This window comes from Dromiciops gliroides, chromosome 2, assembly GCF_019393635.1.
Source record: "Dromiciops gliroides isolate mDroGli1 chromosome 2, mDroGli1.pri, whole genome shotgun sequence".
NCBI lineage: Eukaryota > Metazoa > Chordata > Mammalia > Microbiotheria > Microbiotheriidae > Dromiciops > Dromiciops gliroides.
The window spans coordinates 165,978,912-166,006,778 of NC_057862.1; the positions used below are offsets into that span (position 1 = coordinate 165,978,912).

At 36.0% G+C, this 27,867-nt stretch overlaps 1 protein-coding gene across 1 annotated transcript in view; it reads left to right on the forward strand.

Moving 5' to 3' along the window:
• The window catches only part of FAM214A (family with sequence similarity 214 member A), a 101,122-nt gene extending 75,594 nt beyond the window's left edge, over positions 1-25,528 (forward strand). The window contains 5 exon segments of the mRNA XM_043982269.1: positions 1,408-1,516; positions 10,673-10,831; positions 17,004-17,072; positions 19,326-19,525; positions 24,542-25,528. Of these exon segments, the coding sequence (XP_043838204.1) occupies positions 1,408-1,516; positions 10,673-10,831; positions 17,004-17,072; positions 19,326-19,525; positions 24,542-24,695 (691 nt within the window). The 3' untranslated portion in view covers positions 24,696-25,528.
• Positions 25,529-27,867: the final 2,339 nt, after the last annotated feature.

The following is a 27,867-nucleotide window of genomic DNA, read 5'->3' on the forward strand; positions in this document are numbered from 1 at the left end:
GTTCTCTATCTCCTCCTAACTAGATTATTCATGATGTCATATTTGTTAGAATAGAAGACACCTTTGTACAAATAGATATAATCTTTAACTAGATTTGCCAAATTGACATTTGGAGTATGTAGAACAAACAATTGTTTGACTGAAGGTCAGAACAGTAATATCAGGTCAAGTTTTCCAATGATTCCTACACAAAAAGTCATTAAAAGATTTCCCCCTTTTTCTTGGTTAAGCATGCATCTTTCTCCGTTTAATTCCTGAACTCTTCATGGCTTCTGTGTGTTCTGATGAACCGTTTTTAAAATGGACCATGACTTCTTTCTAATTCTTTTTTCATATTCTCTGTAGAGAATCAGAGTCCAGAATTGCTGAATTAAATGTCCTAAGTTTATATAACATCTAAATCAGGGATTCTTAACCTGAATTCTGTGAACTTTTTTCTTTTTTAATATTTTGATAATTATTTGTTTATAGTTAGTTTCCTTCATAATTCTTTGTATTTTTTTTCATGCATTTAAAAAACATTATTCTGAGAAGAGGGTCCATATGCTTCACCTGATTGCCAGAAAAACTTTGATCTTTATTATTTAAAAAACTTGAGACCCTCCAAATTCATTTTATAAGTAAATCAAAAAGAACTTAGTTGGCAGAAGAATAATCCTCACCTTTTATGAATTTCCTGTTTTCAACTTGCAGGTTTGAGGGTAGATCTTCCTATCCTTAGAAAAATGTTTTTAATTATGTATATGCATGTGTATATATGTGTGTTTGCTTATAAACACATAAAGATTAGGTCATCTTGTTAGATTTTTAGTATTTAATTCAGAATTGTGAATTAATAATTATATTAAAATGAAAAATTCTCACTAATAAATATGAGTAGAAGTTCAAAAAAGAATAGCTAGCCATTACATCAACATATCAATAATAACTTTAAAATGCTATTGTTATTAGATTTATTATTATATGAATTTTTTATTGAATGTAAATTTATACAAATATAAGGCTAGTTATTTTAAACCTATAATTTGGAAATAACATAATTATGTAGAAAGTTTTAACATATAGATAAAAATTTAAATTTCTACCTCAAAATTCAGTATCTTCGGGGGCAGCTAGATGGCGCAGTGGTTAAAGCACTGGCCTTGGATTCAGGAGTACCTGAGTTCAAATCTAGCCTCAGACACTTGACACTTACTAGCTGTGTGACTGTGGGCAAGTCACTTAACCCCCATTGCCTTAAAAAAAAAAAAAATTCAGTATCTTCATCAGAGATAATATTTCATGCAAAATAAGCTCCTTATTCTCCACATAGAAAATTCCATAACTAAACAAAAGTAATGAAAATTATATAATGAAATCACCTGAAATGATGTGACTTTTGGGTGATTTTTGTTTTTTCTTTTATAGTCCACAGCAGTGTTTAAGTATTGAAGATGATCCAGATATCCATGGAAAACCATTTCTGAGTTCTAGTGCTCCACCCATAACAAGTCTTAGTCTTCTAGGAAATTTCGAGGTACTGTGCAGTCTGACTTATTTTTAAGAACTGAAGTTTCTCCCAGAATGATATCATTTGAGTCAAGATCCCAAACTTTCTGTGGGAAAGAGTTGATTTATATTTCCTCAAAGTCTCCCATATCACTTTGGGGATAGAAGGCATTGCTAACCATGAATCTGGGGAAACTGGGAGAGGTGGAAAATGAAGTCTGGGAAAGTGAGGAGTCTTTACCCATCATTGTTGATCCTTTGTACAGGAAATTCTTTTGAAATAGAGGAAGTGATCTCTTGAGAGCTTCCCTGCCCACTAATTGACCAAACTGACCTTTGAACTTGACTGGTTGGGGACCCTTACCTAGATGCTTCCCTTAGCATTTCTTTCCACTCCAGGTAAAATGATGTAATAGGCAGCCCAAAAAAGCTAATTTCTGGCTTTCATTGAGAAAGGCATAGCCACATAGCCTTCCAAGAACAAGGTAATAGTCCTTCTATGTTCTTCTTTTGTCACACCATATCTGGGTTATTGTGTTCCAATCTAAGTTGCCATAGTTCATTTAAGTAAGATGTTGATAAACTGAAGAAGATCCAGAGGAAGGCAGACAGAATGGTAAACATAAGGAAAGAACAGTACAAAGTGAGACCAGCAATCCAAGTCATATAAAAAAACTGGGGATGTAAAGCCTACAAAAAAGAAAGCTCAAGACTGACCTCAGTGGGGTCCTCAGGCACTGCCATACTGATGGTGTCATCAGCTTGTTCTCTTTAGCCCCAGGCAATAAAACAGAAGTGGTACAAATTTCAAAATGGCAAGCTAAGACTTAGTGTGGAAAAACCTCCTAGCAATTTTAATTATACATAAGTGAGATGTAAAATGAAATTAACTTTTCATTTGAATGACTTAATAATGTTATTGTTAAATTTCAATAACTTTAGTTTCAAAGTTTAGCCATAGCTTATATTTATAGCAATCCTTTTTAAAAAGGACTTTTGTTTTCCTAATAGTGGCTGTTGGCATTTTCTACCTGCTCCCCTACACTGACAACTCAGTGTGATAATCTCTGTCTCCTAGAATTTTTCACAACAGTTTTCTTTTTAAAGGATTTTCTTTTTTATTTTTAGCTTAGTTATCAGTAAATAGAACTTTATATAAGCCTTTTCTTTGTACTTTGTTTCTACTTTGTGTTAAAGAATGAGAAACTTGGGGCGGCTAGGTGGCGCAGTGGATAAAGCACTGGCCCTGGATTCAGGAGTACCTGAGTTCAAATACGGCCTCAGACACTTGACACTTACTAGCTGTGTGACCCTGGGCAAGTCACTTAACCCCCATTGCCCTGCAAAAAAAAAACAAAAAACAAACAAACAAAAAAAAGAATGAGAAACTTTGGTAGCTTTAGGGTGGGGGGAGAGGAGAAGAATTAGGCATTGAATCAGGAAGAGCTTCTTGCTTGAAGAAAGCTAGAGATTCCAAGTTGTGGAGGCTAGTAGGAAATGCATTCCAGACATGGGGAACAGTTTATGAAAATACATGTAAGTTATACCAAGATAAGTTCAAAGTGGGTACAGATGGATGAGTGGGTAGATGGATGTATGGGACAATATCATAAGCAAATTAATGGAGCAGTAAAGAGATTACCTGTCATATCTTTCAGAGTTCATGATCAGACAAGTGATAAAAAGGTAAAATGGATAAGTTAAAAAGTTTGCCCTAACAAAACAGGTGTAGCTAAAATTATAAGAAAAGTAGGAAAATAAGGGAGAGGGGAATCTTTTCAGCAAGTTTCATTGATAATGTTCTCATTTCTAAAAGATATTGAGAATTGAGTCAAATTTATGGTTTATAAGAGTAATTGCTACCAACAAAAGCTATTAATAGCTTTATGAAAAAATGCACTTAATAACTAATAATTAGAGAATTGTTAATTTAAAAACTGAGATACCACCTTATAGTCATCAGATTGGCTAAGATGAAATAAAAGGAAAATGATAAAGGCTGGAAGGAATGTGGAAAAACAGACACACTAATGTACTCTTTTTTTTTTTAAGCGAGGCATTTGGGGTTAAGTGACTTGCGCAGGGTCACACAGCTAGTAAGTGTTAAGTGTCTGAGGCCGGATTTGAACTCAGGTACTCCTGAATCCAGGGCTGGTGCTCTATGCACTGTGCCACCTAGCTGCCCCACTAATGTACTCTTTTTTTTTTTTTTTTTAGTGAGGCATTTGGGGTTAAGTGACTTGCGCAGGGTCACACAGCTAGTAAGTGTCAAGGGTCTGAGGCCAGATTTGAACTCAGGAACTCCTGAATCCAGGGCCAGTACTTTATCCACTGCGCCACCTAGCCGCCCCCACTAATGTACTCTTGATGGAGCTGTGAACTACTATAGCCATTCTGGAAAGTAATTTGGAATTATACCAGAAGACTATTAAACCGCATACTCTTTGACCCAGCAATAATAATACTAAGGCTATACCCCAAAGAGATGAAAAAAAAAAGAGGAAAAGGATCCTTACAAGAATATTTATAGCTGATCTTTTTGTGGAGTCAAAGAATTGAAAACTGAGAGGGTCCCGATCAATTAGAGAATGATTGTGGTATATAAATATGGTGACATGCTGTTATAAGAAATGATGAAGTAGATGGTTTCAGAAAATCCTGAGAAGACCTATATGAACTAATGCAAAGTAAAGTGAGCAGAATCAGAAGCATATTCTACACAGTGGTAGCATAATAACGCTAAAGAATCAATTTTGAAAGAATTAGTAACTCTGATCAACACACTGATCCATGACAATTCCAAAGGACTTATGATGAACAATGTTATCTACCTCCAGATAGAGAACTGATGAATTCAGAGTGCAAATTTTTGAGACATATTTCCCCCCTTTTCCTTTATATTCTTTTCTTTTTTTGAACATGGCTAATGCAGAAATTTGTTTTGTGATTATACATGTTACAGTAGGTTTTGTTTTTCTTGCCTTTTCATTGGGTAGGGGAAGGGATGGGAGGGGGAGAGAATTTGAAACTGAAAAAATTTAAAAGTCTGCTTTAAATAAAATAAAAATACTTTTAAAAACCTATAAACATAAAAAATAAAACACAATTTAGGAATAGCTAGTATGCTAGAGTATGATGGGGTATAATGTGAAATAAATCTGGAAAGGTTAAATGAGAGCCAAGTTGTGGTGGATTCTAAATGCCAAACTGAAGCATTTGTGGTCTATCCTAGAAGACAGCAAGCCACTGAAGATTTCTGAGCAGGAGAATAACATGGTCTGGTATGGTTCTGAGCAGTATTGATTTAGTAGCTTTTTTGCAGAATGAATTAGAGAGGTGAGAGGTTAAACCTATTAGGAGCCTATTACAATAATATAGGCAGGAGAGACCCAGAAGTTGAGTAGTGGTTCTTTTGAGTAGAGAGAAGGGGACACATGGGAGATGTTGTAAAGTGAGATTTGTAAGACTTAGTAAGACACTGGATAACGGGAAGTGAATAAGAAGGAAAATTCAAGAATGACTTTGAGATTGCAAATCTGGGTAACTGAAAAGGATGGTGCGATGACCTCGCCAGGTATAAATAGTTTGGAAGAGGGATAAGTGTAGGGAGAAAGAATATGAGTTCTATTTTGATATATCTACACTTAGGAGTCATCTGATATAGTTGGTAATGATTATAATAATAAAAACAATAGCGTTTACATAGCAATTTGTCTTGCAAAGCGCTTTACAAATATTATTTCATTTGATCTTCCCTAGGAAGTAAGTGCTATGTTATCTTCCTTTTACATATGGAGAAACTGAGTTTAACAGGTTAAATGATTTTCCCTGGGTCACACAGCTAGCAGGTATCTTCAATTGTATTTGAACTTAAGCCTTCTGAACTTCAAGGGTCACTGTACAACCTAGCTGACCCTAAATTAGAACATTGGATTAATAGTCAAGAAGACTTGAGTTCAAATTCTGCATTAGATAGTTGCTAGCTGTGTTAGTGTCAGCAGTTTACTGAACCTGTCAGACTCAGTTTCCTCATCTGTAAAATGATGGTGTTGGACTTGACTTTGTTAGGCTTGTCTGGCCCTAAAACTGTGACCCTGTGATATTATCAGGAGTTTAGAGAGAGAAGAAAAGAAAGGACCCATGGAAGAGCCTTAGGACACACTTATTCTTAGTGGGTAGGAGGTGTATGATAATCCAGCAGAGGAGACTATGGAGTGGTTATAAACGGGTGGGAAAAGAACCAAGAGAAAGCAATGTCATGTGAGTCAAGGGGAGAGAATATATGGGTAGAGGAGTTTGTCAACATTTTCAGGACTTCACATGGGGATGTCAGATAGGAAGAGGATTCAGCAAAGAGTGTTGGATTTGTCAGTTAAGAGATCATTGGTCACCTTGGTGAAAGCAGTTCCACTTGAATGGTGAGCTAGGAAAGTCAGATAAGGGTTTAAGAAGAAAGGGGGTGGGACAGTCACCATGGTGATCTGTTCCCTGGCCATTATTCCTCTCTCCCAATAAATCTTTTATTTTACAAGGAAAAAAGAAGAAGAAAGGGGGTGATAAGGAAAGGAGATTATAATTATAGACAATTTTTTTCTAAGAATTTAGTTGCAAAAAGAAGAAAAGAGTATAGGATGCAGGCTCTTTGACAATCAGAGTTCTTTTTTTCCCTGCCAAGCACCTATAATAGCACTGTGCACATAGTACTAGGTGGTCAATATTTTCTGAATAACACTGGCATTGATAACCAAAATCAGGAGAAAATTTCCTTAGCCATGACCTTATTTTCAGAAGCATGGATAATTATCACAAGGTGGTTCCCTGCTCAGCCTTAATAAGCCTAACAAGATGTGTAGTCCTTTCACAATAGTGGGGTTCTATGTTGCCTAGCCTTCCTGGGTTAGGAATTATAACCTCACTTCCATTGGCAAAATATTCCAGGCAAACCAACCTAGTTGGATTACATGTCAGCTTGAAAGGAAAGAATAATTTCTAGTTTGCCAGTAGTTAATCTGTGGAAAGGGCTCAGGTCATTCCTATTAAGTTTCTATACCAGAAATAATAAAATTTGGGTTTCAGCTCATGCTGAAGAGTACAAAGCAAAGAAAGGAATTAGGAGTTATGGGTTAGTTTATCATGCTAGAGGGGGAGATCAGAATCAGCACCACAGATCATGAGATCATGATGTTATAGGTTTAGATTGGAAAGGGGCCTAAAGTTCTTCCAGTCCAACCTCCTCATAGATGAGGATATTGAGGCCCACTGATGTTAACTTTCTTAACTAAAGTCACACGTGTAGTTAGTGATTAGATTGGAACCCAGCACTTTGATATTTGTAGTACTAATTCCACTGCTCCCAGAGAAGGAAAAATCCACAGGCTGTAATTGTGTAGTGCTAGAGAGGCAGACATGTGGCACATTTTGCTGATGCTGCTAATCTTTTTTTTTTTTTTTTAGTGAGGCAATTGGGGTTAAGTGACTTGCCCAGGGTCACACAGCTAGTAAGTGTTAAGTGTCTGAGGCTGGATTTGAACTCAGGTCCTCCTGACTCCAGGGCCGGTGCTCTATCCACTGCGCCACCTAGCTGCCCCAATGCTGCTAATCTTTAATACTTGATACTCCTTGTGAGGTTTCTTCCCCCTGACTCTGGGTTCTAAGTGAACCCCTGAATACTTACCCTTTCTGTTCCCCCACTGTATTTTTGTTAGAATGGGAGTGAGTTTTTAGATTCGATACCTACTTTCTCCAAAACTTTTTTTCATATCTGTGGTATTAGAGAATCTTAGGGTATAGTGTACATAATGGTTAGCTCTTTCTACCTGCTCATAAAGCTTCTTTATGCTTTTTCACAGGAACAGTCTCCTTTAAAAGTCCCAATTATCTTCAGAACTAGATCCTGACATGATTATTTTTTCTTGGCTTCCAGAAAAAATAATGCTGGGACACCAGGACCCTCAGGAAGTCATCATTTTTAGGTTTATATCTCCTACCTCACTTTCACTTTAATAAAACACTGGCAAAAGACAACTTCATATCTGCAACCTAATTGCCCTTGAGTTTAATCAAGTCCTAGCCATATTTGAGACTCTGGATCTACAAAAATTTATGGGGAAGTTTTCATCTTCTGACTTAGGACCCAAGTGCTTCCTATCTCAGCTAGGCCCAGGTTCAAGTAAACCCTCTCATCCCTATTGAATCCTGGCTTTAAATGGTCAGGTCTACAGCTATATAGTATTCCAGGAGCTCTGAAGCTTGGAAGTGGTTTTTATTTTCTTAGTTGCATAATGGTTTTGGACATTTTTTGTTTCTCTGGTTATACTCTGTACCCTAGGATATGTCTGTTCATTGGCTCGGGGAAGTTTCATGAGAATATAGACAGTTGATGGAATGATGATGCTTAGAGGGAGGTCTGATAGTGCTACAATAGTTTACAAGTTGCATGCTGGTGCACCTACTCTCCATAAGTTGGCCTATTTAAACATTATCAAAAGTCTAAGCTTACTGCTCAAATTAATTCACCAGCTAACGAGGTCAGCATTATCTGTAGTGAGCCCTGTCAATACTGCCTTAAAAACTTTTATGTTTGGTTTTACAGATTTATACTGATTGGTATCTTGAATTGTAATCAGGAGATTTTAAAATTAACATGTCAGTATTTCAAATTCAGATAACATTATCTTTGTACAAGGTGGGCCATAAGTCATAAAGGGGTTTCAATATTTAATAATGCCTTTATTTTTTGTTTTTAATTTACAATATCATAGCATCATATACAGTATTTATAGGAAATGTATGAAAAGGTATGAAAAATCATACCTTGTAAATGGCAGAAAATAAAGAAAAACAATTTCCAAAAAGTTATTAAAACATTGTGACTTTTGGTCCAACCCTGTAGAACCATGATGCAAATGAAAGCAGATAAATTCAAAAAAGGAACCAAGAAAAGTCACTTTATGCATTTGATAATTTTTGTTTTGGTATTTATCTCTCAGTTGCTTGTTTAAAAAAAATCAACAATTTTGAGTGCCTATTATGTACCTAGAGTTGTATAGCTAGTGTGGGAGATAAAGAAGGCTATAATATAGTGATTGCCTCCACAGAACATACAAAAGCTTAGTTTTAGAGAAAAAAAATTAGTACATAAAAACCAATTGTGGTTCTCTTACATGTTAATATGCAGTAAGCTTCCTGGAAGTGAAAGAGATTGATGTAGCCTAGAAAAGTAAGAGAAGTCTTCATGGAACAAGTAAGACTTCCTAGAAGCTGAAAGACAACACAAATAGGGTAAACAGCATAAGCAAAGGCCAGTCACTTCTGTGTGTGTGTGTGTGTGTTGTGGAGCAATAAAGGTTAAGTGACTTGCCCAGGGCCACACAGTAAGTGTCAAGTGTCTGAGGCTGGATTTGAACTCAGGTCCTCCTGAACCCAGGGCTGGTGCTTTATCCACTGCACCACTTTGCTGCCTCCCCAGTCACTTTTTAAAGGTCAAAAAGTCTATAATCCAGTATGGAGCATTGTATGGATTTCTATAGAAGAAAGGTAGCTCTTCTGGATAATAGATATGATCTGCAGTGGTATACACTACTTAGAAAACTAGTCGGGGCGGCTAGGTTGTAAATAGAGCTCAGATCCGACCTCAGACACTTAACCCTTACTAGCTGTGTGACCCTGGGCAAGTCATTTAACCCCAATTGCCTCACCTTACCCCCAGGCCCCCCCAAAAAAAGAAAACTAGTCATCTAGTTACAAAAATAACAATAGCTGACATGAAATATTTCAAGATTTGCAAGACACTTTGCACACATTATCTCATTTTTACTTTGTACCCAAACTCTAGGCATTGCTTTTTTGTTTTATTTTGTTTTGGTTTTTTGGTGAGGCAATTGGGGTTTAGTGACTAGTAAGTGTTAAGTGACTGAGGCTGGATTTGAACTCAGGTCCTCCTGACTCCAGGGCCAGTGCTCTATCCACCGTGCCACCTAGCTGCTCCGAAACTCTAGGCATTGCAAGTGTTGTGTCTACATTTTACAAATTAGGACATTGGGCTCAGAGAAGTTGAATGACTTCCCTTTGATGCCTGACAAGTGTGTCAGATTTCAACCCCCCCAAACCCAAAAAACTAGTATACTACACTGCCTCTTAAAGCATTTGTATACAGAAATTCAGTTAGGCTTTTATTCAACATATACAGTATGCAAGGTGCTAGGCTCTGGTTATACTCAAAAATATTCAGCTACATCTGTAATTTTGCCTGTAGGTATTCTTTACAACAATACAGATCAGAAACCATCCTGAGATTCTTATCTGTATCCTATCATTCCCTGCAGCAGCCTCCCCACTTTTCAGGACCAGTACAAAAAGTACTAAAAGGTTCATCATTACGAGGCTGTCCATGATAATTCATGAACCAGAAAATAAAAAACTACTTCCAGTCCTGTGTCTCCCCTCTTCTGTTTCTATGATGTCAGTGAGCAGGTTGCAGAAAAGGGAACAGAAAGTGCCAACAATCTAGGAGATAGGAATGTAAAACAAAACGGATTCCTTAACGTCCTTACATCCTACTGTGGGATACAATATGTACACAGTTAAGCAAATATAAGGTACTTTGAGGGAAACAGAAGCACTAACAACTGGGAGGATTAGAAATTGCCCATTTGAAGTTTTCTTGGAAAAGATACTAGAGTGATTTGCCATTTCCTTCTCCAGCTCTTTTTTTTTTTTTTTTGGTGAGGCAATTGGGGTTAAGTGACTTGCCCAGGGTCACACAGCTAGTAAGTGTTAAGTGTCTGAGGCTGGATTTGAACTCAGTTCTTCCTGACTCCAGGGCCAGTGCTCTATCCACTACACCACCTAGCTGCCCCTCCAGCTCATTTTATAGATGAGGAAACCGAGGTAAACAGGTTTAAGGGACTTGTTCAGGATCAAACAGCTAGTAAGTATCTGAGGCCAGATTTGAAAATGGGTCTTCCTGAGAGGTGAGGAAGGAACAAAGGCAAAGAGACAGGAGAATGGTGTGCCACATTCAAGGAACAGCTAGTAAGACAATTTGGCTGGATTGTAGGAAGTGTGAAAGGGAAGAATGTGAAATAAGTCTGGAGAGTTAGAAAAAGACAGCAAAGTACATTGTTAGAAAATGAGTTGAGTATTTAAATTGCCTTTAATTTAGGTCATTACTTTTGTTTTACAGGAATCTGTCTTGAACTATCGTTTAGATCCTCTAGGCACTGTTGATGGCTTTACAGCTGAGGTGGGGGCAAGTGGAGTTTTCTGCCCTACTCACATGACACTTCCTGTTGAAGTGTCTTTCTACAGTGTTTCAGATGATAATGCCCCTTCTCCTTATATGGTAAGTAAACCATTTATATTGCTTTTTCTTCCTGAATCTATCACATCATATATATCATTTTCTTTAGTGAAAATACTTAGAAATAGCTTTTCTGCTTCTCTGGTGCATTGTTTGAAAATATGACATACTCTGTTTCCTAATAGAAAACTGAAGACTAAACACATACAGCCTGTGCTAGAATTTGTCTGCACTTCTTCTATGAGTTCATTCTGGAAAGACATAGCTTCCTTTGGATTTGTGTATAATCCTGAAAATGTAAAAATATATTTGTATATAGCTAAAAAAGATAAGGCCTCAAATGAAACTGCTTGTAACTTCATGCTAGTTAGACTGACCCAGCTGACATTCCAAAACAATCTCCATTATTTACTGTGGTCCTAATCTACATCCCTCTCTTTGCATTTTCTTTCCCATCAGGCCTGGGGATAAGAGTGTTATAGCTAGGGCTTCCCCAAACCTTTGTGATTTCTCTGCTCGTTTCATTTTCTCGGTTATGAATCTTGAACTAGTCATATTGTTAGTTCTGCTAAAACATTATAGTGGATTTCTCAGTAGTCTTCCTTCAAGCTGGAGTATGTTGGGTGACTAAGAGGGATTTTGGGAACTAGAGCTTCTAGTCCTTTACCTAAGGATTCGGGGATGTTCTTCCTTGTGCCTCTTCTCCCAAGTGTTGAGATAAACTTAATCTACTAAAATGTGGCCCAGGGACATGACTTCTGGACATTGTAGAGGAAGAGAAAGGGATCTGTTAAAATAGTAGGCACAAAAACAAGCCACGAGGCTATCCTAGATGACTTCCTGGTCAGACCATCAGGTCTCCAAGTTTCCCAGATTTGCCGTTTTGTTTAGTGGCTATTAAGGGATTGAGGAAAAGAAGTGAAGTTGCAGTGAGAATGGACAAAAACCAAAATAGACAGTGAATGGGAGAGAAAAAAAAGCATACTGTTCCCAGTTGAAGCCATGTGCCAGGCTCAGTATCCTAGCCCTACTTACTATCCAGAAAATTAGATCATCTGTCTTTAAGAAAGTGGTCCAAATTGGCTTTATACACATTGTTCATCTCTCTAGAACAAAGGTGTCAAACACGTGGACAGAATTGCAACCCACAACACTCCCTAGTGCAGCCCGAACCAGATTGAAATGTATTAAAATGTAAAATTAAAATTGGGAAATATTTAACAAAAGAAATAAAAATATAGTAGAACATATATAATGTTAATATGTGATTTTTCGAAGTCAGTTAGTGGCCCAACCGTACAGTAATATACAAGCCTAATGGCCCTTTTTCTATTTGAGTTTGATACTACTGAATTAGAACAATTAGAACAGGTGTTCAATTTGTGATACTTGATAGCAACAAATATTAGCGTTGCCCATTCCAGATCTTATGCCAGTAATTATACATTTATGGGTCTTTATAAGAAATTATGCAAAAGTAGTTAAATCAGTTTGCCAGAGCTGTGCTTTGCTCTGAGAGTATCAAAATGGGAGAGATCCTCCTCCACAAGTGGCTCATCTATCCCATTAATAATCGTAGTTGAGTTCTTTACCACAGAAAGCTATGGGTTTTTCTTGTTATCTTGGTGGTAGCACCGTGAAGATCTAATTGTTGGATTGGTGAAATCCCTTGCTAATTTTAAACAGCTATTTATGGAATGGACCATGGAGTTGAGATCAGTAGCAAAATGAGTGTGTGATACTATTTTGATATGCAGTTTGACTTGTTTTACATATGCTACTGGAATAAAAAAACAAGATAGCAAGGTATGCTGCAGTATTTTCAATTTTATCTTGATCATGTATTGAGTGAACAAAGTGCTAAAGCCAAATGGATACTAGAGTGGAAATTAAAAATAGGGTAAAAAAGTTAATTGGGTAAATGTCATAGAAATTTATACTTTTGTGTTCCATTAATACATTGAGTGGTAGTTAGGAAGAGGTGGTACAAATGAACGTTCCACTTGGATTAAAATCTGGAAGAATGAAATTTGAAATGAATGTGTCTCACTAAGGACTATGTGATTCTCTGGTCCACACTAAAGCATTTAGGTGTATTGGCCCTATTTAGGGTCTTTAGATACTATCTGTAACTCTCCCTTTACTTCTCATATCATACCTGTTGCTTGGGCCACATTAGTACAAGATTGATGCATACTCTCCTGTTGATTACATTAAAATCGTACAGATCATTGAATAAAAATGTCCCTAAATTGGAGAAGGATAATATATCAGGCTTCCAGAAGTTGATAGTGGTACTTAAGAACACCCAGTTTTCTTTATTGTGATTATATTTACCAGGCAGTCCTCTGCTCTATAATTTGGTTTTCATAGTGGGCCTTCCCATCAAAAAAAAAAGCCTTAGGTGAGTTTTTTGTTCCACTTTTATGATACAAAGTCACTGTTGAACATTCTATTAAATGAAACAAAGATTCCCTAAAGATAAACTAGTTTTTACCTTTAACATAGGCTTTAGTAGGGGAAAAAATGGCCTCTATATTATAAGACTTCATACAACATAATCTTACTGCTTGGAGAATGTCACATGATGAAAGAAAAATGACAACAGAAAAACTTTATCCCATTTCATTGACAGATTTCTAGAGGCATTTGTAGGTGCCTCTAACTTTAGAATTAAATAGTTGTATCAAAATAGCCTCCCATAGTTGACAAAATTGAAAAGAGAGGTTTCTGTTTCTATTCTGCAGCTCAGCATTTCATGTTTGTATTCCATAATAACTTGGAAGCACTCTTTTGAAGGATTTTGACCAAGTTTCGCATGGCTTAAGTTTGAGTTCTACTTGCATGCCATCTCGAAGTAAATTGGTAATAAAAAAGCATTCAAATGGGCATATCTTCTATGATTCCTATTAGAATCCAATGAAATCTAGTAGGTAGAGGTTGCAAAGGTATGTGTATTTCTAACTAGTAAGAAATACAATTCACAAAAGCCACTAATTTTTTGTTATGTATGTGCTTATTTCACTACTATAAGAAAGATATTACTTCATTGGTGTAGACATCTCTCAACCAATGCAAATCTTCATTCCTCTACAAACTCAGCAGGTGGTTTTCAAGAGTAAATATAGGGGCAGCTAGGTGGCACAGTGGATAGAGCGCCAGCCCTGGATTCAGGAGAACCTGAGTTCAAATCCGGCCTCAGACACTTAACACTTACTAGCTGTGTGACCCTGGGCAAGTTACTTAACCCCAATTGCCTCACCCAAAAAAAAAAAAAAGAGTAAATATAGCCCAAAAATTCCTCTCTCTGCTGCCACTCTGGTTTAGAATATTTGGTCATCAGAAACAGACATGCATCTAGCCATTAAGCCAGTACCTAAAAATCCTTTCATTTTAATGTAGGGGCTGTTAGGTTATACTCCACTGGCAGTCATTGAAAACTCCAGGCCATCAAAATAAGACTACAGAAAAATATATAGATATGAATACATACCTTTAATATCTATTGCTGCCCCATAATCAATAAGTTGCTAATAACTGTGCCCCTTCGTCTAATGCAGTTAGAAACTGCTCTAAAGTAGTACTTTAACAATTGATCTGTTTTTTCTCTTAATTTCATTTTGCCCTTTTATATTATATATACTTACTGTTAACATAGGCTTTTGTTTTGGGTTTTTTTTTTGGTTTTGTTTTGTTTTTTCTTTTTCTTAACATAGGCTTTTGAAATTAATTTCTTTTCACACAACTAAAAAATATGTATATACACAATGGCTTGGCTTTAGTTTTTATTTTTAGTAGATAAACCAAACAATCTGTTTTTCCTGTGGTATAAGGGATTTTGTGATCTAAATGAATGGATAAATATGGTACTTACTATCTATGTGTATATTTACATACACATAAATTTATATATATATATATGTATATATATATATGTATATATGTGTGTATACATATATACACACATACATTATGCTATATACACACATAGCTATAGATACATAGTAAAGAAGATAGAAGCGAAACTATTAACTAAAATTAATTTGGTTTTGGCTTAAATAAAATATATTAAATATGAAAGTGGCAGCATGACATAGTGAATTAAGTGCCAACCTTGAAGTCGCAAAGACTTGGGTTCAAGTATTTCCTCTTGCTTAGTGATCCTGTGTTAGTCACTGAATCTTTCAGTGCCCCAAATAACTCTCTAAGAAATAAGTAGCAGCATAGTTGTTGAACTGCTTTGGTAGAGGGAGTTTTCTCACTGGTGGTTTTCTGCACCAGTGAAATCACAAGCCTAGATTTAATATACTCCGGATATTATGAAATGTGTACTTGGATGTAATCTATGGCGTGTTTATGAATACAGCTAATACAATGTTTTATTTTTTTTCTTACTTGGATTGGAAATAAGGGGAGAAGCTAATCTCATTTTCCTGTAAAAGTAGATATCTAGCTTTTTTTCTTTTATCATAAAAGTGGTATTATTTAGTGCTTCTTTGTTTTAAAAAGTCATTTTGATTAACATAAGTAAGGGGTTATTGCTAGTTTTGTCACAGTTGTGATTCATTGGTCCTTTTCTCAGCTCAGCCCACTCATTTGTTTTACTTAACCGTATTACATTACAGATACACTAAGGACCAGTAGTGTGTTATCAACGCCTGTCTCCATGAACATTTTTACATAATGTGTTGTTTGAATGTCATATATCAAAGAAGGTGCTATATACTTGGGGAATTAAAGTCTGTGACCTACCCCCAGATTTTCAGTCCAATAAAGAAATATCCTGATGGAATAATACTACTTACACACACACACACACACACACACACACAGCACCATTTGAATGGGTACAATTTTAAATTATCATATAATCATAAAAACATAGGACTAGAGATCATGGATAATTTAGCCCCTCTCTAAACTATGCAGGATAGATGGTTCTCCATTTTTAATTATTATTTATTTACAGAAATAGAGCCATAATATTTCCTAGCATTTGATCATCCTGTTGGTTAAAGTTTCTTAGTTTATCCTATTTTTTTAACCTGAGGTCTTCTATAGAATAGACAGAAAAAGATATTATTCACAAGAAATTGTAATTGTCCACATTGTGTTAAAGTTCAATGAATAAAACTGGATTCCGTATATAAGATTCTGAAGAATCTAGAATATAGTGAAGGGATTATTTCCATTTTATTATATAGAAGTGCTACCTCCTTTAATACATACATACCAAAACACATTATGTAAAAATATTAACTTGACTTTGAAACTAGGCATCTATTTTTCACCTATTTCACCTTGCTTTAAAAGTAAAACATGAGGGGGGCAGTTAGGTGGCACAGTGGATAGAGCACTGGCCCTGGAGTCAGGAGGACCTGAGTTCAAATCCGGCCTCAGACACTTGACAACTTACTAGCTGTGTGATCCTGGGCAAATCACTTAACCCCAATTGCCTCACCCAAAAAAAAAAAAAGTACAATATGAAATGTTAGGACCCATACATAACTCACTCTTCAAGGATGTGACCAAAAATCAAACCTCTAAATTTATATAGCATTCATAAGCATCTTTTTTAATACCAAATATTCTTATGACTTGCATTCTGGTATAATTTGACCCAACTACCTAAATTTAATTGATTGACCTCATTATTAAACGGAGTGTCTTTACCTAATTTTATGTATCATGTACCCAAAGAATAATATTTCTTCAGCTTTCTTGTTTATTTTGTCCTGCAAAATCCTAGTATTTACATAATTTAACATTATGACTATGTGCTCTGGATGTTAAGTTTTCTCCCTCTTAAAGTCAAGAAACTTACTATTCATATCTTGTATCATAATAGGAAATGTAGATGATGTAATCATTGATAATATGTTATATGTAGCACATCATATCATTTTAAACAAGAACTGTAGGATATTTATTAAGTAGTGAAATCTTCATTAGTACACCTCATCTTTCTTTTTGTTTTGTTTTGTTTTAGTGAGGCAATTGGGGTTAAGTGACTTGCCCAGGGTCACACAGCTAGTAAGTGTTAAGTGTCTGAGGCTGGATTTGAACTCAGGTACCCCTGATTCCAGGGCCGGTGCTCTATCCACTGCGCAACCTAGCTGCCCCACACCTCATCTTTCAATATACACGTAGATATATTTTATGTATACACATGGATCTATTACTTTGTACTAAATTTGTCTTCTTTTATTTTAAGGGTGTGATTACTTTAGAGTCCCTTGGTAAAAGGGGTTATCGAGTACCTCCTTCAGGAACAATACAAGTGGTATGTGTTTTATAGCCTACAATTGCAATAATAATTCTCTCACATACATATAGAACTTAGCACTTGCTCCTGCTGCTGCTGCTGCAACAATTTTGGTAAGTAACAGTGGGACTGCAGCTCTGTTTGGAGCTTTCCAGCTTTGCCACAGAAATGGCCATTTGGGGACCTCCATAAAAGGAAAGAATTAATAAACTAAGCAAGGTGAATGATTTAGAATTAGATGTTATTTTATAATTTATATCAAAAGTATTTATATAAAAGTAGAACCTCTGAATGCCTTCTTTTTATCTTAGGAGATAAGCCCCTTTTCTAAGACAGTGCTGTCAAACTCAAAACCAAATCCCTATCAGCTATTTATTGACTTAGAAAACCACAAATTAACATTATCTATGTCATATTTCCCAATTACATTTTAATCTGGTTCAACCCTCACCCAAGAGTGTTGTGGGCTATTTGAAATGTCCAACCTGTCTGTTCTAAAGGACCTAAACCCTCCACAGAAAAACTTAAAAACTAAAAAGATATTACTGATTTACCCATTAGCATGTTGCCAAGAGCCTAATATATTGAGCTTATCATTTCTTAGGCAAATAAGCCTAATACCTGCTTTACTTCTAAAGGCTAAAGTTATTCTGGTTCTATCCCAGACGTGTTGAACAGGTCCTACATGACTGATTGTTCTGGTCTGGAACAGCTCTGAATAATACAGTCATTTCTAAGAAGGGCAGTTTGATTTACAGGGCAGTCTAAGATTTGGATCTTCTCCAAGTGAGCCCCAGGATAAGGAGCCAAATTCACAGCAAATTCAGTCTCAGACTAGTTTGTCTAAAGGTATTCAGGCCTGAATGGATCTATTCTAGACAAATTTATGCCCCTAGGACAGGGATCAAATCAAACTAGCCTTTGGTGAGGCAGAGTTACCTTTTCCTTGCCAATGGCTTTGATTTACTTAATATTTTCATCGGACCACTTTTATTCATTGACCCCATTGTTTCAGGTCTGTAAGTAATCTATAATAGTTTTATATCTATGTAATACTTCATTAATAAAACATTTTGTACAGTGATATATAACTGAGGATGTGTGGACCAGTGTTCACATAATAGGGAAAATGATAAAAATACATGAGTATAAGGTTAGTCCACTTCTTACCAGAGTAAGACTGTCAATTGTGTCTAATTTTCAAGCCTGAAGACTAATATGCCCTTTATTACCCGTATAATAAAAACTCATGTTCAGAAGTATTTGTTTACTGGTTTATAGTTATTACATGTATTAAGTCTTTATCCTTTCATTCATTAGGATTTGAAAGTTGGATCATAATACTCGTGTATTTCTCATTTTGATTCAGTGAGTGAAATCCAGTGCCATGGATGGGATCTCTAAAAAAGTATTGGCACCAAGTTAACTATTGACAGATACACTGATACTTTGGTTAGATAACTAAAATAGTTTTTCTGAAAATTGCTGGCCTTACATAATTTAGTGTTCACTCAGATACAACCAACTGCCAATTAAAATCAGTTTAATAAATTCAACCTGCAATTTTTAAAACAGAATGTAATCCAGTGTGAAACAAATGTGTGTGAAGATATTTTATTCTTTGTTGAATCTTTTAAAATTATATTGCTTGCCATTTTCTCAACTAGCCAATTTAGATTTTACATGGGAAAATAATTTTTTATTATTTTAACAAATTTCAAGTACAATAATTTTCCATTTCTGTGCTAAAATTGTGTGCTTAAACACATCTGAAATCAGTGAAATTAATTTATTTTAGAACAAAATTCTGCTAAAGCTCATCTTTGAAAATAATATTCAGAATGAATTCTCTTGCAAAGTTTGTATTTAACATCTAATGGTTTAAGCCATTAAATTGCAAAATTTTAATTATGAAGGTGTTATTCACTTAAAGAGTTGAAACATTTCTCACAACTATAATGCAGACAAGGATTAAAAGAACACTTGAATACTGCTCAGTTTGGGGAATATAGTAAATTATCTCAATGAATTGCTTTGTTCCAGGGCTTCTTTTTAATTCAAGTAATGTGAAGAGAGAAAAATTTAATTTGGGCTGTTTTTTAAAATGTTAGATGTGTGATTACAGATATTTCTGAAATTTGAACTTAGGTGAACCTCCAAATGGGACTATAAGGCCAATGAAGTCACCTTATTTTATAAAGCCTATTTTAATTTTGGTACAGATTTATTGTTTATTATAACTTCAATAAATAATTCTTATTGTCTCTTCAGACCTTATTTAATCCTAACAAGACTGTGGTGAAGATGTTTGTTGTGATATATGACTTACGAGATATGCCAGCCAATCATCAGACATTCCTACGACAAAGAACTTTTTCTGTACCTGCAAAAAAAGAAATGAAGAGAAGTGTTAATAAAGAGAACATTCAACATACTGAAGAAAAGTTACTACGCTACCTCATACATCTGAGGTAACTTTTCAGATGAAAATGGAAACATTTTATATATGAATGATAGTTTATGAAATGGGTTAGATTTTTAAATAACTAAGTTTAGAGTTTAAGATTTCTAGGTGGCCAACTTCCAGAGTAGTTCTTGTTTTTACTGTTTGATTGTAAAAGTTTATTTTTCATGGTCATGTATTATCTTTGTGTGAAAAGATGCTGTTTGAGCAAGATGCACAGTTTTGGGGCAATTTAAGTAAATGATAAGTGTTCACTTAGTTCTCTATGATTTATTTGTTGCTCTTTTGATACTCTCTTTTCTTTGTCATTGTGGATGTATTAATGTTTAATTTCCTTTGTTCTTTTATTGGTGTATAAAAATTTAATTGGGAACAGTACCTCTCTATCTTGGCTAAAATGGTCCCATTCAAAATTCCCTAAGTATCATTTCTTGATTTTCTTCAATCAAAAAATATTTATTAACCTTTATTTGTGTTTAGTTCTGTCATGAGGATCAATGTGTGTAAAATCTTTTTTTTTTTTAATCTTAAATTGTTACAGGGGTAAAATGGTAATGATCATGACTACTACCCTTTTGAGAGCTTGGTGAAATCCAGATGTGTGATTTCATGTGTAGGGAACTCCCAATAGGAAAACTATTTACCAGCATAGTTTGGCAACTCATTTATAACTTGTAGACTTAGAGAATTTCTTAAAGGCACTGAGAAGTTAAATGAAAATTTATCCATGGTCACATAGAAAGTATATGAAAGAGGCAGGACTTAAATGAGGTCTTCTATACTTAAAGGCTATATTAATTACTTCTGAACTAGGGTTCAAAACAAATTAAGTCAGTTGTTTATCTTAAAGATCCAAGACATACATGTGAGAAAAATATTGAGAAGCCAAGACATACATACAAGAGAAAAAAATTGAGAATACAACATTAGCATTATAATACCATATTATTCAGTAAATGTAATCTCCTAATATATATTCAGTTTTCTTTGAGAAGTCTTTAAGATTTGTCACCAGTCTCCTTTTTCTCTTGGTACTCATGACTTAACATCTTGGAAGAAAGATATATAGGCTAGGGAATGAGGAGTCTCTCCAATAATTTCAAGAGATTCTGGCTGAATCCTAAAGAGTTGACAAGCACATTTGTCACAAAAACAGTATATGTTGTTTGAAATTATTAGATATACTTTCCTGCTTCTATCCTAAGTTGCCCAGGATACAGATCATATCTACTTCCATGCACTCTGTTCAAGATATGTCTTTGCTAATTTCATGCCTAGACTCTGGGATACATGTTTCCCTTTCATAATTATGCTGACCCAAAAAATCATGCTTAATCTCTTCATTATCTGTCTCAAAGAAGAAGTTATATAATGAGATTTGTAAAACCAGTTTCTATTTTTCATCATATTATACTTGTTAGTCTTCATATACTCATGTGGACGTAACTCTTCCCTACATAGTAAGTAGATATATGGTTGAATAAATCACTCATAAAAGGTGTATTTCTGAAGTGAAATCTGTCTAGAATTTATTAAACACTATTTTTAGAGCACTATGCTGGGTGATACACAAATTTTAGGAAATGCATGTTTTCTGAATTCATGAAACTTTTAGTCTAGCTGGGGAACAAGATACAAATAAAAACTTTAACAAGTCGAAGAAATGTATTTTTGACAGTTTGAGTACTCTTAACTGATACAAATTATAATCTCCCTAAAACTTAGCCATCGTGAGTTGCTATGACTGAGACTTTATCACTGGTAGTCATCTGGATGATGAGCTGAACTAAAATTAGTCTGATCCTCACAGTGTTCTGGTGGTGTTCTCAGGGTGGTGTAGGGTCTGACAGTTTGTGCTTTGCTGGCATAGCCTTTGAGAGTCCATGATTACCCCCGTACCACATTTAAGTATGGGGGCACTACTTTAGTAGAGAACAAATAACAATATGTTAAGTAGAGAGATACAAACCCAGAAGTCTGACATGAGGTCTGAGGGGGCACGTAATGGGGAGAATCAGCTTGGGTTTGGGAGGATATTCCAATTATAGGGATATAACAGACACTTTACACTTAGAGTCATGGTAGATGAATTTGGCTATTATAAAAAATTTTCCATTTGTCACAGTAGGTCTGTGAGCTAAAAGGCCTAGGAAGACAGTCTTAGTTATGTTGCTTAATTAATTGCACACATAATGATACTTCATTTGTCTTCCCATCTTGGTTTTACACCTCTAGGGGCTTACCTGCTGTACTCTTGTCAGAGGAGGAACTCAGCCAGAGTAATGGATTAAGCCCAGCAATTGACCAGAAGGATACCTGTCAGGAATATTAATGAGATTGACATGAAAGGAAAAGTCTAAGTTTGTTAGACGTTTAAAGTAACTAGTCTACCAAAAAGAGAGAATAGGAGAACTTTAAAGAAAATAGCCTTCTAATTCCACTGAATTTCAATAAAAAAACTAGAAATAAGCCAAAAGTAGACCTTAGCCCAACCTTGGGAAGAAATTATTTCTCTGAGCTGACCTTTTTTAGGTGTATTTTTTTTGGTGGGGCAATGAGGGTTAAGTGACTTGCCCAGGGTCACAGTAAGTGTTAATTGTCAGAGGCTGGATTTGAACTCAGGTCCTCCTGAATCCAGGGCCAATGCTTTATCCACTGCGCCACCTAGCTGCCCCCTAGGTATATCTTTTTTGCTTTAAGTTCAGTAACCCTAGCTAATTTTAAAGCAATACATCCTAAAATTAGAGGTTGTGACACTCTCCAAATAGCTACTCTAGCTATAGGAACCGAGTTATAAATTATGTTTCAGGTGCTGTAAAAATCTCCCTTTGAGAATGTTACATCCCTTGAAAGTCAGTATATTTGAGGACCTAAAACTCAAAGAACAAGAAAATAGCCATAGGTGTGATTTAAGGTTTGTACTGTACTCTTTTTCAAGTTTAGGCAAAAAATCCAGGATAGTTTTGCTTGGCAGATTGCGACCATGATTAAATTTCTGCATATTAGTGTAGGACAAGAAAAGGGAATCTAAGTTTATAGGGTGTGTTTGATTAATTTCTAAGCAAAATGATTTGGGTTATGTGTCCTAACCCCTTTTGGGCTATGCCACAAACAGTCTAAAAGACATTTCACATGACTGTTTGAATGATCTCTACATAGCTAACCTGTTTTTTTCTTCTTTGACTTGACAGTGGTTAAGTTAGTGCTTCCTGTAATGGCTGTATTACCTTGTTGTTGTTGATCTCATTTTCTTTCATCAGTAGCAGTTTTCACACAGGCTGAGTACAGAGCCATGAGACACATAATTAAAAAATAGGCTAATGTGGCAAGGAAATTTGGGGACAGCAAAGACAACATATTATCAATAATATCACTACCATATGTGAGTGAATGTGTGCAACATGATGTCAGGCACAGGAAAAGGCATTGCTTTTGGAACCCAGACCTGAAGGAGAAGAGGTATTACGTATTGGGAGAAAAGCGACCAGCCTAACTGAAACAGAAGTTGGTATTAGAGAATAGGTAGAGAAGGGGGTAGCTAGGTGGTGCAGTGGATAAAGCACTGGCCCTGGATTCAGGAGGACCTGAGTTCAAACCCGGCCTCAGACACTTGACACTTACTAGCTGTGTGACCCTGGGCAAGTCACTTAACCCTCATTGCCCTGCAAAAAAAGAGAGAGAGAGAATAGGTAGAACTCTGGCTAGACAGGTAGAAGACCACCTGACAGATTTTGTTTGCTAGACTCAAGAGTTTAGGTTTGATTTCATAAGAAATTGAGAGTAGTTGTGGAGTATTATGAATACAGAACGTTTTAGGAAGACTAATTTTGTCAGGGATGTGTTGAATTGGAGGAGAGGGAAAGGAGATAAGATTGATGATTAGGGAACAGTATTTTTATAACAATTGAAATGTGAGATGATCAAAGTCTAGATGAAGGTATTGCCCGTGGGATTGGAGAAAAAAAGATAAATCCAAAAGTTAGTTGTTTGTCCATTCAGCCAATTCTGGGTATTCTGACCTTTTGCTCCCAATGCCTGGAATTCTTTCCGTCTTCATTTCAGCCCCCTGACTTTCCTGGCCTCCTTCAAGTCCCAACTAAAATCCCACCTTCTACAAGAAGTCTTTCCTGATCCTTTTAACACTAATACCTTCCCTCTGTTGATTATCTCCAAGTTATCCTTATATATCTTGTTTGTTCATAGCTGTTTACATGTTGTCTCCTCCATTAGGCTGTTGTGAGCTCCTTGAGAGCAGGGACTGTTTTTTGCCTTTCTTTGTGTCTCCAGTTCTTAGCACAGTGCCTGACACATAGAAGGCACTTAATAAATACTTGTTGACTGACATTTATTGAATACTTAATATGTGCAAGATACTGTCCTATGTGCTGGAGGGGAGGTATAAATATGAATGATTTAGACCCTATACTCAAGGACTTTACAAAAACCAGCAGACATGATAAGATGTCCGTTTTTAATGTACACTTCAATATAAAATGTAACATGAAAATACATCGTACAGGCAAACTATATGAAAAGAGTTCAATTGAGGGAGAAATCACTTTTCATCAGATGGATTGTTCTGATTAATTTGTCCCAGTAAGTGCATGTGGGCCCCTGAAACATGATTGGTTATTAACACAGAACCACTTGTTTTATGGTTGAAGAATTTGAAGTCTAGGAGCTTAAAGTGGTTTACTTTGGGGGGGGGCAGGTGAGGCAATTGGGGTTAAGTGATTTGCCCAAGGTCACACAGGTAGTAAGAGTCAAGTGTCTTAACCCAGATTTGAATTTAGGTACTCCTGACTCCGGCCGGTGCTCTATCCACTGTGCCACCTAGCTGCCCCCAAAGTGCTTTACTCTTAAAATAAACAGCTACAACTACATAATGAAATTTAGAACATATATTTTAAAAGTACTTCTAAAATTGAATTTCCTCCTGCTTTCAAAATGTTATTCAGTTTTAATTATTAACATTCCTTTTTAAATGATGTTAAAGTGTTGCATTTCATTTTATACTGTTTAGGTTCCAGAGCTCTAAATCTGGAAAGATCTACCTCCATAGAGATGTCCGGCTCCTGTTCTCTAGAAAGTCCATGGAAGTGGATAGCGGTGCTGCATATGAACTCAAATCATACACTGAATCACCAACAAACCCTCAGTTTTCACCAAGATGTTAAAATGAGTAAAAATTTAAAGTATTTACTCAATAGTCAAGTTTAAGAGCAAAAAATGGCATAGAACAGAGTGTACCAAATTACAGTCAAGAGAGTGAATCCTTTCCTATGACCCTGGACCATTAAGATTTCTGGAATGAGCTCCACATATTCCAAATAGACTGGAAACACAGACCTAAGTCCTAATCTGTTTTTTGTACTGTTTAAACCACTTCATTGGACATGTTGCAATAGCAAAATCCCCAGTTAGGTTAGTGTTTACACATTTTATTTCTCAGTTATTTAATATTTAATGTTTCCTTTAATATTAAAGTGATATTTGTCTAGTGTTCTAATGTAGCACAAATCCTGTGTAAAATCATAATATGTATTTTTGACATTAATGTTGAAATCTGAAATATATGCACAAGTCTTTAATTCTGTGTGATGTGTTTTTAAGTGATATTCATTTAAGTTATTGAAAATGAAAACAAACTTTTGGATTTCCTTATCATCTATGCAAGCATGTGTACTTTAATTTTTAAATATTTTACCAGTTTCTTTTTCAAACACCGTATCCTAAGTGCTTCTCACCTACCAGTCTTGAAACAGTATTGCAGTCTAAGCAGGATATGCTGCTTTAATGACTCTTTGCATAATTCACATCATTACGCCATTTCTTATATAGCTTCTCTGATTCCTTTCATTTTAGGAACTCATGCCAAGAACAGTTCGATTTCTCCTTTAATCACCACTGTAGAGTTTTTACATTAAGTTGCTGTCCCATGCTTGATAACTTTCTCAAATTGTAAGAGTATGTACTTTGAAAACAAATTAGTATTTATATCATAAATATATGAACAAAAACTTTTAAAATGTGTATTTTGGCCTTATTTTTACATGAGAATTTTCATTTACTTCTCTTATTTTACTGAGTGTTATTTTTCTTGTATATGGACATTCAAAGGCTAGTCTGTATTCTTCCTCACTTAAGTGATCCTACACCTGCTTAGATAAATGACTGGTAGCTTAGTATCAATTTCCATTCTGATTGGGCAACTGCCAGATTCATGGGCAAAAGTGTTGGCCATTGACAAAATATAATATTTCGTTAAGACTCTGACAAATCAACAATTTATTGTTCTGTACTTGTTAGGACATCAGTGTGAAAGGTTCTAGCCAAGAGCAGATCCTCTGAGGAAAACCTTATTAACTATGTGAAACAACAAAACCAAAGGAAAATACCATTGAGTTTCCCTCTCCTATAAAGTATGGCACAAGGAGTCAGTTGAAGCGAGGGTCTCTCCAGGGATCAAAGCTTCTTAGTAGCTGACAACACAAAGATAACCACTGAGCCCAACATGACCAGAAGTTTGGGAATAACCTAGAAGACTGACTTGAATTTAGACACATCTCCTATGGGGCTGTTCCATGGGCAATGACTTAAAGCCATAGATTTCTACACACATGACCTCACAATGAAACAAGCCAGTGAAATGGGCAATCTGGGGACAACTATCCTGAGGCCAGTGCCAACTCACTTAGAATTTCTCTAGGGGCTGAGACTTGGGACCAAGGCCTAAAAGTAAGGACCTACAGATAGCATGGTACAGGGACTGAAACCCTTATAAGAGTAGACTAAAGTCAGTAGTATTTGAGTCAAGATACTCCAGGGCCTGAAGCCATGATTCTCTGGTAGGTTACTACAAAAAGAAACAAAGCCAATGCAACTCTGGATCAAGAGAAGACCCATAAGATAGGTGGAAGCTGCAAGCTACTATGGTGGATAGAACTAGGTACCAAGTTACATGTAGCTCCTGGTCCCATGACAAGACTGCAGTTGCAATCTAGGGCTTAAAAAGCATCTCCTTCAATACCTAAACAGAGACAGCACCTAGAACCAGTACAGCATCCCACTTCAGTACAGTAGCAAGGGACAACACTGGGCTCACCACTCCATCTAACTAGGCAATTAGGAATAAAAAGCTTTGTTCTGGCACAAAATTCTAACTCAAAACTAGAGGTTATAGACATGGCAAACAGGAAAACTTCAATAATAAAGAAATGAAATTTAAAAGAATCTCAAGATGAAATCCTTGAAGGTAATAATTGAACAATTACAAATTGAACCTCAGGATAAAATGGATTGGCCAAAAAGAGTCCAACAGTGGGTAAAAGAAATTCAGAAATAGTAAAAGCAATAAACAGGTTAGAGCAAAAAGCAAACAACTTGAGCCAAGTAGTCAACACTCATTAAAATAAAAAGGGGCAGATAGAACTCGATATTTTAATGAGGCAACAAGAAATATTAGAATAAGGGCAAAAGACAAGAAAACTAGAATCACAAGGAGATATCAGCTATCAAAAACAACTGACTGAAAACACCATGAGAAAAAGATTTAAGAATCCATGGAATCCCTGAAAACTATAATTGGACAAAAACAAACAACAACAAAAACCTTCATAGAAGAAAACTGCCCAGAACTATTAGAACTCTTTTTTTTTTTTGGTGGGGTAATGGGGGTTAAGTGACTTGCCCAGGGTCACACAGCTAGTAAGTGTCAAGTGTCTGAGACCAGATTTGAACTCAGGTACTCCTGACTCCAAGGCCGGTGCATTATCCACTGCGCCACCTAGCCGCCTCAGAACTGTTAGAACTAAAGGCCAAATGGGCAGCTCACACAAGCTGTGGTATATAAATGTAATGGAATAATCTTGAGAAATGACAAGCAGGCAGATTTCAGAAAAACCTGGAAAGACTAACCTGAACTGACAGCAAAGTGAAGTGAACAGAACCAGGGGAACATTGTATCAGTAACACTGTGTAGGGGCAGCTAGTTGGCACAGTGAATAGAGCACCAGCCCTGGAGTCAGGAAGACCTGAGTTCAAATATGGCCTCAGACACTTGATACTTACTAGCTGTGTGACCCTGGGCAAGTCACTTAACCCCAATTGCCTCACCAAAAGAAAGCAAAAAACCACTGTGTGATGATCAATTATGATTGACTTTGTTCTCCTCAGCAATACAGTGATCCAAGACAAGTCCAAAAGACCCATGATGGAAAATGCTGTCCACATCCAGAGAAAGAACTAAAGGAGTCTGAATACAGATCAAAACATACTATTTTTGCTTTATTTTGGTTTTTTTTTCTTGTTTCTTTCACAACGTGACTGATGGATATGTTTTACATGACT